This window comes from Balaenoptera musculus, chromosome X (assembly GCF_009873245.2).
Source record: "Balaenoptera musculus isolate JJ_BM4_2016_0621 chromosome X, mBalMus1.pri.v3, whole genome shotgun sequence".
Taxonomy (NCBI): Eukaryota; Metazoa; Chordata; class Mammalia; order Artiodactyla; family Balaenopteridae; genus Balaenoptera; species Balaenoptera musculus.
Window position 1 is genome coordinate 93,250,864 of NC_045806.1, and position 13,904 is coordinate 93,264,767.

At 43.5% G+C, this 13,904-nt stretch overlaps 1 protein-coding gene across 7 annotated transcripts in view; it reads right to left on the reverse strand.

Annotated features, from left to right (window-relative positions):
* CHRDL1 (chordin like 1) overlaps window positions 1-1,469 on the reverse strand; it is a 117,374-nt gene extending 115,905 nt beyond the window's left edge. Inside the window, exons 1-2 of one of the 7 annotated variants that reach the window (XM_036840736.1) lie at window positions 1,363-1,469; window positions 651-804 (exon numbers count right to left, since the gene is read on the reverse strand). Coding sequence is in view for 4 of the 7 variants with exons in the window: in XM_036840732.1 (XP_036696627.1) it covers window positions 709-860 (152 nt within the window). In the remaining 3 variants the exon portion in view is untranslated. Of the gene's footprint in view, window positions 1-650; window positions 1,082-1,362 lie in introns of those variants that run through there. The other 6 variants (XM_036840735.1, XM_036840737.1, XM_036840732.1 and 3 more) reach the window with 6 other exon arrangements.
* Window positions 1,470-13,904: the final 12,435 nt, after the last annotated feature.

A 13,904-nucleotide genomic window follows, 5' to 3' on the forward strand; every position in this document is an offset into this window, starting at 1 on the left:
TCGCTGCTATGACTGAAGAACAATGCCCCGCCATTTGGCTTGCAAAACACCTTTGCTATCTATCATTTCATTTTATTCCCCACAACAACTCCACCTTCAAAATGGGCACCCTGGAGCCCAGAGAACTCAATTGCCCATTCTCATAAAGTTAGTGGCAGGGCCGGCAGGGACCAGAAGGCAGGCTTTCTAGGCCCTAAGTTCTGGCAACACTGCGTTGCTCCCCGAGCCTAGCGTCTCCAGCCCAGACCCCAGTGGTCCGGGCCGGAAAATGAGGCAGATGTCCAGAGGGAGCATAGAGGAGCTCCTCGCCCAGTCCGCCCTGTTGGGTTAACTTGAGCACGTATGAACTACCTACGGGGCCAGGGCACCTCAGCAAGCCAGCAAAAGGCTCGGGACACATGCGATCACTAAGGGGACCGTAGAAACCCGTTAGTTAGCTACCCAAGTGGCCTCCCCGCAGCTCCAGAGCCTGGAACTACGCAGGCCGAGCGAGAGTGGCGAGTGGTGAGTTCGAATCCGGGGCCCTCCGACCTGCCTTGGTCTGGCGCCCTGGGTTCCACCTCCAGCTGGGCCGCGGGCAGCTGCGGCGGAGAGCGGGTTAGGGTGGCAGGTCGGGGAAGTTCTGGGCGCCCTGGGGGAAGACGGCCCACCTGTGCAAAGGCTGGAAAGGAAGGGAGGGGAAACGGCCGCCGGACACCGCTCACTGACCTGGCCACCGGCCTCCTCCGTCTTCCACGCGTGCAAGCGCTCTGAGCTCCCCGGGGCGCTCCTCCGAGGACGGGGACTCGCAGGTTGTGGCGAGAGCTGGAGTGCGCGCGAGGGGGGAGGGGGGACTCAAAAGTGGGTGGGAGGAAAAACATCACCGCCCTCACACCACGAGGGAACAGCGGCTCGCTCGGCTCCCGGGGGCAGAGCCAAGGCGCGGGCGCGGCGGCCCGGGGCCACCTGCCCGCCCGCCGCCCGCTCCCCACTTGGCCCGAGAGGCCGGCCGCTCGGCGCGGGCGGGAATTCCGCAAGCAAGCAGCCGCTGCAAGCCCGCACCCCTTCTCCGCCCCGCCACCGCCGCTCTCTCCCCGCTCCCCCGACCCGAAAGTTAAGAAATCGGGAGAAAGTGTGAGGCTCAGCCGGCGACTTTCCCATCACGCAGCGCCCACACGGCACCCCCCTCCTCTGGCTAAGCGAGCGTTGGGGTCTTAAAGGGACCGCACATCTCCTCCGGCCCCTCCACCCACCTCTGCGCTGGATGCACCTAGGAGCTCCCCGCCGCTCGCGCGCGGCCTGAAGACCCCGGCTACCCTCTGACTTCCCCGCTGGAAGCCCGCAACCCCCTCTCCTCCCGCACGACGGCCTCTCTGCGTGCACCTGGCCTGGTCCTGAGCCGGTGCGCGGGACGCAGGATGAGTTGGCCTCGAAAATTATGCCCTAGCAGGCTGCTTATCATTTCCGGGCGTCTCCCAGATCCACGTCGCGGCTAATGAAGTGACCAAGCGTTGGTGCCCTTAAAGGCAGGATGGAGATGGGTGTGTGTGTGTGGAGGAACAGGGGACGACTTAGAAACCTGCTTTCGCCCACAGAGGGCTCCTAAGCCCCACGGAAAGGGCCTCCACTAACTGTTAGGTGTCTTGAAGAAAACTTAGAGTGGCCCACCACAGCCATCACCGTTCTAACAGTCCTTAGGATTTTGAGTTGGGTCAAGAACCCATCCTTGAAATCACAATAGCGCTGCTGATGCCTTGGTGAGCCTGGGACAGACTAGTCCAAATTTGTGTTTATTCGATGAAGTATAGTTACAACGAATTACCAGAATCCTCTAAGGGCCTGAAAGCGTTGCCTTGAGAGACAGTACCCATTTATATTTAAGAGCACTTTCATATACATCTTCATTACTTTTTTTTTAATTAATTTTTTATTGGAGTATAGTTGATTTACAATGTTGTGTTACTTTCAGATGTACAGCAAAGTGAATCAGTTTTATGTATACATATATCCACTCTTTTTTAGATTCTTTTCCCATATAGGCCATTACAGAGTATTGAGTAGAGTTCCCTGTGCTATACAGTAGGACTTTATTAGTTATCTATTTTATATATAGTAGTGTGTATATGTCAATCCCAATCTCCCAACTTATCCCTCCCCCCACTTACCCTCTGGTAACTGTAAGTTTGTTTTCTACATCTGTAACTCTATTTCTGTTTTGTAGACAAGTTTATTTGTACCCTTTTTTTAGATTCCACATATAAGCAATGTCATATGATATTTGTCTTTCTCTGTCTGACTTACTTCACTCAGTATGACAATCTCTAGGTCCATCCATGTTGCTTCATTACTTTTTAAACTCTCACAACAAACTGAATGATCTCTGTGTGGCCTCAAGTGTTAGAGTTTGTGCGGACCTTCTGGACCATTTAGCTCAACCTCTTCCTGTCACAGAAGAAGAAATTGACGGAGGAGGGGGCCGGAGAGGTAATGTATCCAAGGTCACACAGCTAGTAAATGATAGATTTGAGATTCCAGTTCAGATTTCCTGACTTTCAATCTACTACTCTCTGGCTGTTATCTCCAGTCTATAGATGAGGAAACTGAAGCTCAGGGAAACTTTAACTTGCCAAAAAAATCATACATCTGGAAGAGAGAACAAAGGAAATTTAAAACAAGAATAATTGTCCCTGGAAGTTACTTCCTTTTTCTTCCTTCACAAGTGTTAATATCACCCAACTAGCCCCTGAATTGCTGGAGATGATTATTTCACTGTTAACAAAGAAAGGGGGGCCCTTTCTGAAATGTTGCCTTCAGGGCCCAAAATGTCTAGCTCCATCCTGCTGCTTGGGTAGCCATACATTTACATTGCCACATGCATTCAATCTGTGCTGTACTATATTAGTTTGAACTTGCTGATTTGTTGCCTTATAACTGTTCTCAAGCCATTTAAGGCACTGATGTTTTGTCTCACTACACTGAGTTCTTCAAGGCCAAGGACTGGTTGTTCAATTTCCTTTGTATCTACATCCCCCAACCCCCATCATCACTCTCAACATGCTGAGAGAGTATTCAGGAAAATGGGTTTCAGGGAACAGCCTGGGACAAACATGGATCTTAGCATTTAAAATCAGTAGACTCACTGAGATTTAAGAGCTCATCTATTTGGCTACAACCACTGGCTCCCCTTGCTTGATGTAGTACTCTGATTACTGCATAACAAACCATCCCAAAACCTTAAAAGCTTAAAATGATTTATTATGATCGAATGGTTCTTTTCAACTGGGCAGTTTTTGCTCAGGATCTCTTGTACACTTGGCAACTGTATAAGGGGGTGCTGGAATTCTCTAAAAGGTTCTTCATTAGTGTAAATGCTGTTGGTTCTTGTATTAGTTCCAGTCTTGATTTCTGAATTGGGAACTCCAACATGGGTCCTAACCTAGACTTCCTACCAGATCTTATTCAAGCTAAACTGATTATTATCTCTATGCCTTATTTTTCTCTACTTATTAAATGGAGATTAGAGCATAGACCATCTCATATTCATTCTTAAAAAATGTTTTATTTTGAGATAATCATAGATTTATATGCAACTGTAAGAAATAATTCAGAGGGATCTCAAATACCCTTCACTCCCAGTGGTAACATCATGCATAACTATAGTACAATATTACAAACAGGGAATTGACATCAATACCATCCATCCACCTTATTCCAATTTCACCAGTTTTATATGCACCCATCTGCCTGTGTGTATAGCTCTGTGAAATTTTATCACGTGTAGGTTGATGTGATCACCACCATAGTCAAGATGCTAAACAGTGCCAACACCACAAGGGGCTCCAGTGTTACTCATCTTCTCTCCTCTTCTTCCTACTCCCTGGCAACCACCAAACTGTTCTTCATCTCTATAATTTTGTCATTTAAGAATATTACATGGAAATCATACATAGGTAACCTTTTGAAATTGGCTCTTTTCACTCAACATAAGTCTCTGGAGATCCATTCAAGATGTTCCAGTATCAAGAGTTTGTTCCTTTTGCTGCTGAGTAGTATTCCATGGCATGGCTGTATCACAGCTTATTTAACCATTCATCTATTGCAGGACATCTGGATTGATTCCAGATTTCGGCAGTTACAAATAAAGGGGCTATGAACATTTGTCTACTGATTTTGCATGAACCTAAGTTTTCATTTCTCTGGAATAAATGCCCTAGAGTATAGTTCCTGGATTGTATGGTAAGTGCATGTTTCGTTTTGTAAGGACCGCCATACGCTTTTCAGAGTGGCTGTACTATTTATATTCCCAGCAGGAATGAATGAGAGATCCAGTTTCTCTACATACTTGTCTGCATTTCTTGTTGTCATTATTTTTTATTTTAGCCATTCTGATAGGGGTATAGCGATATATCATTGTGGTTTTAAACTGTATTTCCCTAATGCTTAATGATAGCTACCATCTTTTCGTGTGTTTATTTAACATCTGTATATCCTTTTCAGTGAAATGTCTCTTCATGTATTTTGACATCTTCTAATTGGATAGTTTTCTTACAGCTGAATTTTAGGAGTTCTTTATATATTTTAGGTACTAATCCTCTGTTGCATACGTGGTTTGCAAATACTTTCCCCCAGATTGCAGTTTGTCTTTTCATCCTCTTCCCATAGGCTTTTATAGAACAAAGTTTTCAATTTTGATGAGGTCCAGTTTGTCAGTTTTTCCTCCTATGGATTCTGTTTTGACATTAAGTCTAAGGACGCTTGGCTTAGCCCTAGATCCAAATTTTTTTCCTATATTTTATAGTACTATAGTTTTAAGTTTTACATTTAAACCTATGATCCATTTGGAGTTAATTTTTATATAAGGTGTGAGATTTAGATCGAGGTTCACTTTTTTGCCTATGGATGTCCAATTGCTCCAGCATCATTTTTTAAAAAACTATCCTTCCCTCATTGAACTGCTCTTACACCTTGGTCAGACATCAGTTGGGTATTGTATGGGTCTATTTCTGGTTTCTCTCTTTTGTTTCATCGATCTCTGTGTCTATCCCTCCATCAACAGCACCCAGTTTTTATCATTATAGACATTAGTAGGATTAATATCAAGTAGAGTTGTTCCCCCCACTTTATTCTTCCTTTTCAAGATTGTTTTAGCTATTCTGGGTCCCGTACCTTTCTGTATAAATATTAGAATAAGCTCATCTATGTCTACAGTACACCCTTCTCAGATTTGGATAGGAATTGCATTAAACCTATAGATCAAGTTAGGAAGAATTGACAGCTCTAATCTGTCGAGTCTTCCAATCCATGAACACAATATGTTTCTCCATTTCTGTAGGTCTTTTTTGATTTCATATAGCAATGCTTTCTAGTTTTCAGCGTATAGATTCTGTATGTGTTTTGTTAGATTCATACCTACATATTTCATTTTCTTTGGAGCAATTGCAAATGTTATTGTGTTTTTAATTTTGGTTTCCAGGGTTCACTGCTAGTATATATTAATGCAATTGTTGTGTGTTGATCTTGTATACAGCGTGTTGCAGAACACAGTCATTTTATTTTTTTCCAGCTTTATTGTGATTTAATTGACATAGAACATTGTGTGAGTTGTTTAAGATGTACAACATGATGATTTGATATATGTATATATTGTGAAATGATTACCACAATAATGTTAGTTAACACGTCTATCACCTCACATAATTACATTTTTTTTTTGGTCTGTGGAGAGAACATTTAAGATCTACTCTCTCAGCAACTTTTAAGTATATAATACAGTTATATTATATATTTAACTATATGCTAACTATAGTCACCATGCTGTGCGTTAGATCCCCAGAACCTATTTATCTTATAACTGGAAGTTTGTACCCTTTGACCAGATCTCCTCATTTCCCTCATCCCCCAGCTCCTGGCAACCACCATTCTACTCTCTGTTTCAAAGTTTGGCTTTTTTTTTTTTTAAAGATACCACATATAAGTGAGATCATACAGTATTTGTCTTTCTCTATCTGACTTATTTCACTTAGCATAATGCCCTCAAGGTCCATCCATGTTGTCAAAAGTGGCAGAAATGAATGTGAAAATGGAGGTATTACAGAATGATTAGTGCTGAACAATGTTCTGAGAATACATATTTTAGCCTTTTTAAATGCTTCTTATCCCGTTTGAACCTGGAAAACTCTGGTTATTTGATTAACTTTCAAATAAAATAGCAGGACACATAAAGATTAATGAGGAGTATATTATGGTGTATGTTTATTTCTTTATACAGAAAATCAGACCAACCTAAAGTTTGTATTAATCAAATATTTGATTCAATATTTAGAAGTTGACCTTTTAGGACCCTTAAGCTGTATTGAATATGAGCCCCTTTATCACTTGTGTGTATTCATGTTTGTTACTGAGTTTTTGTCTTTGTTGTATTTTCTTCCTGTTGATCATTTCTAAAAAGTGCTATAACACAGAATTGGTTGTCATTATTGCGGTTCATCTAATATTTCCGTCTTTCTTCCTTTCAGGTTCATGGTAGAACTTTACCCCCTTTCCTGCTATGGGATTGAGCATTACCATCTGATTTGCTTTGGCCATTGAAATCTTAGGAAAAGCAATGTGTTACTTCAGGATGGAAACCAAGAGCTAGTGCATAACAACTTGCCCCATTCCCTGCCCACTACCACAGGAATCATGAATGCATATATTGAAATGAAGCCTGAGTTTCTGAGTGACTAAGATGAGCAAAGCCCCCATCAGAATTATTTTGGGAGTCTAAAGTGAGTGATAAATGGGACTTTGTGTGTTAAGCTTGTGAGATTTGGAGGTTGCTTCTTTTTGCAGCGTAATCTGCCCAATCCTGACTGCTGATACCACCAGTAAAAACAATTCTGTTTTCTCATACTTTATGAAAACCAGAAAAGTAAACAGAGCAGCTTATAGAATCTTGGAAATAGAATTAATAGAAGCCATTATTTTTTGGTTCAATGTGTTCTTCTTAGTTAAGCTGTCATTTTCCATTTATGCCTTTCAGTTACTGTATCAAACAAAAATAACCCAAGATATTTTTTATTTGTGCTTTGTGTTATATCTGAATAGTATTTTAAGGAAATGATTTTCCTTTGAACTGATTTTAAGATATTTGTGGGAGCATTTTATGTGATTCTCTTCCCAAAGGAGCACATCTCCAGATTTATCATAAAGGCCAATGAAACAGCAAAATTTGGTTTATGGAAAATTTCGGGAACATATTTATTTTAAAAACTGAGGTAAACTCATCATACTGTGCAGGATTATAGTAAATATCTAAAAGATGAAAGGGAGTGTATTCCTTGATTCAAAATTGTAGCGTGCCCACAATAACCATGAATGAGTCAAATGGGCAGAGCATAAAACACATTCACTTCTGACTGAGGATTTTTCACGTAGTTTAACTAAATTTTCAAGCAGTCTCACAAAGGTACGTAAACCTTGTTAACTAGGGACGTTGTAAAAACAAACTGGAGATCTAGTATGCCCAAGTGTTATACTGTGCATAGAAAATGCAATATGGCGGAATAGAAACTGTTTCCCTAGAAGCTCTATTGCTATAGAGCATTTAATCACTTTAAATTGCATCTGCTTAGATAGCTTACTATAGGACCTCAAGGTACCCACAGTTCTTTAGAACTGCCATGAACCTCCCACAGTATTTGCCTTTATTCCAAAGCTAGGTAGCAGAGCATCCACTATTATTCTTCAGCAGAACCAACAGAAGTGCCTATCTCATTGTCTTAACCATGGTTTTAGAATCAAGCATTCCTGGGTTTGAGTCCCAACAAGTCATATAACTTTTCTGAGTCTGTTTCCTTCTATGTAAAAAGAGGATGACGATAATGCTGCTGTGGAGGTTCAGTGGCCTAATATATGTGGAGGGTCTGGCTCAGTGCCTGACATATAGTAGATACCTATTAGTTCTTTCCATCCTCACTTTTCCTCCCTGCCCCCATTCCTTAGGCCAAATGTGAGAGCTATTCCACACGCAGTAAAGTCCTTTATTAGCTACTCAAGCTTCAGTTTCCCTGTCTTTAGAAGAGAGTGGGGAGAAAAGCAGGAAGAGAAAACCAATAACTAGCCCAATTTTCCACCCTTTTCTCCTAGGCAGGGAGTAAGTTGGGGAGTTGGGGAGTAGAGTGCCAACCTGCCTTTAAGTGGAACAGTCAAGAGACTGATGCCAAAACGGAAGTCACTCTGTTTTCACACACAGGTGCATCAGCACCGGGTAAGGTCCTGGTGCCGGGAGAACATCATAAAATATTAGATGCAGATTTGGGCCTAACAAACATCCTCTTCTCCATCTTCATGGCACATGGACTAGAAAACAAGACACAAGCCAGAGTAGAATCGTGAGAAGCCACCTGGATATTCTCACATTCAAATTCCCTGATCTTTCAGTTCTCAAGGAAAGAAAGTTTGTTTCTCATTAGGAAATGATGCTGACGACTCAGCATCAGCGTTATAACCCAGGGAATAAGAGCAGGAAACAGAGGATCTAGAGAGCAAAGATGGCAAACTGCTGACCCAAAGGCTGACAAGAGCCTGCACACATGTTTTGCTTGGACTGAACAGGGATTTTTTTTTTCAAAATTTGAATTGGTTCCAAACAATCTTTAATGTTTATTATTAGGAGATTTCACACAAAAACCTTGATTTCCAGTTCCTCTTGAAAAATTAGAATTGCTGGCAACACTGGGCTGACATCTCTGCCTAGTAACATAGGCTGGAACAGGGGAGTGGCTGCTGCTTTTACATAGCATATGTGCTCATCAATTGCCACAGTCCCCACCACTCCTTACTGTGTCCCTTTTGTTACCCTCAGGCCTGCTTTACTCATTCAGATGACCTTTCTAGCTTCTAGGGCCATTTGAATTTGAACCATGGTGTACAGTCATAACTGTCTAACAAGTGGCTCTCTAGGGAGAAAAATAATCCTGATTCATAACAATTTCCAATTTCTGATATATAAATATCCCCAACATGGCCGATTTCAAACTACCAGTATGTTGTCACTTAATGCAGAGCTGGTAAGAGATGCGCGCCATTGCCTCTCCCAAGCTGATGAGACCTGGCACCAGAACACCACTCGGATCCACTTTAAAAAGCTTCAGCAAAGTAAGTGGGATGGTCAGGGGTGTGAGCCAGGAGATCTTATTCACAGGCTAAGAGTCAGAAATCAACGAGAAAAAGTCAGATTCAACACCTGACATGGAACCCATCATTAAGTCAACACTACTTCCTTGTTCCCTACCTCTTTTTAAAAATCCCACAGGCCAATTATCCAGTTTGGGGGCATGGGTAATGTGCGAGGGAGGTGTGGACTGATGAAGGGTTGGCACTAGCTTGACGAGGTCAGATGACAAAGTACAGGCCCCCTGACCGTGCTGTTGAGTCCTGCCTGTCAGCCGAATACTACACTCCTTTTCTCCTTATGAGAAGGGAGGGGACCAGGGAGAGCAGTGAGCTGCCTATTTAGAAGCCAAGTTGGGAGTGAAATAGAAATAGGCTGTGAATTACATCCAGAAATCTCTTCTCACACTAGGACTGCGGGGCTGCTGACCTCAAATGCAGATGGCAAAGACCACAAGTAGGGACATCCTCTTCTCACATCCCATACTGGAAAATGACTGAGTGTGCATAGAACAGTATTCTAGAAGGTGAAAACTCTACAGCACCTTTGGGACAACTTAGTCCAAATCTGATTAACTTAACGCGGGGAGAAACTGAGGCCTGGGAGGGGGCAGGGGGTGGGTAAGTGGCTCAACTGGGTCTGGAAGCCTGGCTTTCTGACAGCCAGTCTCAGACATTTTTTTCTACCTCATACTGCCTCTCAAGGAGTTAAAAAGTGGACGCTTCAGTCCACAAATGGGTTGTGTTGCCAAACCAGCAACATGAATAATATTTTTTGACTGAATCAACTGTCTGTTTAGGCATCATGTAGACACAGTCAAACACTCATCTCCAGTTTTCCCTGTGTTTGGATGGTTTTAAAACCTAACAGAGAATCTGCACGCCCAGGGAGTTTTGCCAAGAAAATCTGAACATCTAAACAGCCACTCTCACATTGGCCCTGTAACCAAGTGTCCGAATCTTTTTTTTTTTCCTTTTTCATATTAGAGAAAATATGTTCTTGCCACAAGAGAAGCAGCATCAGAACCTGGATGGATCCTTGAACTGAGAATTAGGATTCTGGGCTCTGGTCCTGACTTTGCTTTGGATGGGTCACATCCTGACCTCCCTGTGGGCCTCAGTTTCCCCATCTGTTCCTTCAAGCTCTAGCAGTCTTTGATTGTAAAATCATATTCCAGGTGCCAAGTCACTCAGCTTGTTGGCCCCTTCCAACCTGTGTTTCTGTGGCCACAGAACATTCTAGAACCCAAGTGCCAGAGACATTGCCGAGCCTCTGAAATCCTGCAAGACTTGCTTGTTGGGCTTATTCTCCACAGCAGCTAATTTACATAGTCAGCCCCAATGTCTATACTCATTAGGGACCCCTCGTCTCGCTGCCTTTGAATTTTCCTGGTAACCTCTCAGTCATAAAAGCTGCCTGTAATCGAAAAAAAAATAAAATCTCCAAGAATCATATCTTTAAAAATAAAAAGCCTAAACCCAAATGAACCTTTTACTAGATTATGGGCTCCAGTGCTTATTCCTCGGGGGACTCTTGTGAAATCAGAGACAAAAACTTGAGAACAATCAGACAAAGAGAAATGTCAAACGAAGGTTTGGGTTTATTTAATTTTAGTGTTTTCAAATCCACCCTGGGTTGAGGGGAGGGTGGAAGAAACACAGAGAAACCCCCTCCCAGCTGCAAAGCCCACGTGCTCAGCCATGCTTTTCTGTCACTTAGAGTTCAGCTTTCCCCAATATTAATGGAACTTAAGCCAAACAAGAGTTCCTTTTATGCTTTCTCCCCCCCGCTCCGTGCTTGCTAAGTCCTGTGCAAACTTGCCACAGTTCCCAAGCACACAGCTGTGAAATGATCAGGGCTGGACTAATGCCAGTACAAACCAATTTATTGGGGTCCTGAAATTAACTAAAACCTAGAAAGTCTGATTAATTGTGGCACAGCACAGCAAGGAGCATTCAGGGGGGGAGGCCAGCAGGCCTAAGCACACACGGGGACTCTGTCCTGCCCCTTGATTGACACGACGCGTAAAGAAGAGTTCCTTCTGTGGACGGGGCTGTGCTGCTCTTACTACTTACTCATCCATAACCAAAATGTCATTGAGTCCAGCAGGGAAAATGGTAGTCAGTGGGTCTTAGCTACCTATGGAATCAGCCAATCCCATAATGGTAGTGCTTGGGATTAATTTCATTTAATTTAATTATCATCTTCGGGCCACCCATTTGACAAGCTAGACTTTTTTCAAAACGACAGGGACTAAATATGCCTCCAGAGAGTCATCGTTGAGAGCTAGTGCTACCGCCATTTCTTGGAACACCTTACCACATAAGACAAGGAGAAGGAGAGTGAATCTAGGGCAGATCATCAGGGTCAAAAAAGATATTGGTGTCCCCTACAGACCAGTGCTTTTCTTCTCAGTTCCTACGCAAAACAATAGCAGACCAATGCATTGCAAAAAAATCCTCCTCTATTGGGGAGGGGGGATAAATTAGGAGTTTGGGGTGAGCAGATACAAACTACTATATATCAAATACATAAACAACAAGTATCTTGTAATAAACTATAATGGAAAAGAATCTGAAAATATATATATATACACATACATAACTGAATATATATATTTTACATATATAACTGAATCGCTTTACTGTACAGTAGAAACTAACACAGTATTATAAATCAACTTCAATTAAAGTTGATTTAAATATAAAGTTCAATTAACTATATCACAATTTAAAAATAAAAATAAAAAAAGACTCCTCATCTAAAAGTAGTAAGTACAATGTCTAAAGACTCCTGAGGTGTTTGCCAGTGGAAGCTCTCGAAGGCGGAGGCAGTGGCAGCAAGGAGACTTCTCAACCTTGGGGACAAGGCATTGCTGTAAAGTGCTCACGTGTCAGCAGGTAGGGGTTTCCCCTTCTGCCCAGATGTCTTAGAGCCCTGGTGTGGGCACAGCTGTCTAACATGTAAGCTTCTAGAGTGCCAGCCCCACCTCTGGCTGGTTCTCTTTGTCAGCCCCAGGCCTAAAGCCTGCCCTGAGTACCTCCAGGCTGACTGAACAGAACGCTCTGATGCGGCTGTACCATTGTTAAAGCACTGAAAGAGTTCCTTGCCGCTGGGTAAAGTGCTGCTGTCTCAAGCTTCCCCAGGTGTCCCCTGCAGCCTCCACTGCTCCTGCCCCTCCCAAGGGACCCTCGAGCGTTCCCCACGATCCACAGCTAAAGAGTTCATAGCTGGCACAGCAGAAGGCCTTCAGTACCCTGTGCCCATGGGCCTCTGGCATCTTTTCTAGTTGGTTATTACCCAAGCTGGACCAGAAAGTAACTATTTTGGAAATCACCCTAAGTACATCACAAAATGATACCTTCATTGCTGGTGGTGATGAGGAGAAACTTACTGATAAAAGCACCCCAGGATCTTCATGAGAAAGACACCAAGAATCTGTTTCCTTCCTCATGGCAACCCTGAAGCCGTGAGCACCGGCATTACCGCAGGTTCCGTGGGTAGAGAGCACGGCATCTAGTACAAGGGCTGGCAGGAAGTGGGTGTGCAGGAAGTGTGCAGGGAAGCAGGTAATTCCGGCTGCTCTTGCCACTCTCCTTGGCCGTGACCTTCCTTAAGGATAGGCCAGCTCTGGGAGATTGAAATCTCCCCCACATAGGAACCACCTAGGCTTTTGATTTGGACCAGAATGGGGAAAGGATGGGTGGAAGGACACAAAGGACCAAAGTGACCCTCATCACAATTCTGCCAAATTATGCATGTGGGGTGAAAGGGGTAAAAGGTCTTAGGAACCCACTTCAGGAGACCGGAACCAGTCCTGGTGCTGTCGTTAGCTGTCTGACTTCAGACACGTGCCTTCATTTCTCTGGGTCTTGGCTTCTCCATCTGTACCATCAAATGACTGAGTTAAGTGACCTCAGGGGTTCCTTCTAGCTTTGCAATTCTATGGAATAATCATTATTATTAATAATCAGAACACTACCTACCATTTATTAGGTACTCACTGTGTGTTGGGCATGATGCTAAGTACTTTTCCATGTATTCTTTTGAATGTATTTTGAATGATTTACATGGATTCGTTTACATGTATTATAAATGGCCTCAGAGGGCTTCCCTGGTGGCGCAGTGGTTGAGAATCTGCCTGCCAGTGCAGGGGACACGGGTTCAAGCCCTGGTCTGGGAGGATCCCACATGCCGCGGAGCAACTGGGCCCGTGAGCCACAACTACTGAGCCTGCGCGTCTGGAGCCTGTGCTCCTCAACAAGAGAGGCCACGATAGTGAGAGGCCCGCGCACCGCGATGAAGAGTGGCCCCCGCTTGCCGCAACTAGAGAAAGCCCTCGCACAGAAACGAAGACCCAACACAGCCATAAAATAAATAAATAAATAAATAAAATTAAAACTGTTAAAAAAATAATAAAATGGCCTCAGAACAACACTATGAGGTAGGTATTATTATTGTCATCCCATCTTTTACAAATCGGAAGGTCACATACATAGTAAGGAGTACAGCCAGGACTCAGATTCACGGCTGCTGAATCTAAGACCCACGCCCTTACCCGCTCACTATCCCACCAATCTGTGGCTCCATGTGTTCAAGACTGCAGGCCATATGCCTACACAGGTCTTGGTTTGAACTACTGCCTCTATTTTCCTTTTCCCCACACTCTCTGATAGTGAATCCTCTGGCTCGCCTATCCCTAGATTCCTCACTCACCACCTCCCCATCTTCATGGTGTTTCACAGGCAAATAAATAGAATAGGCAGGGAGC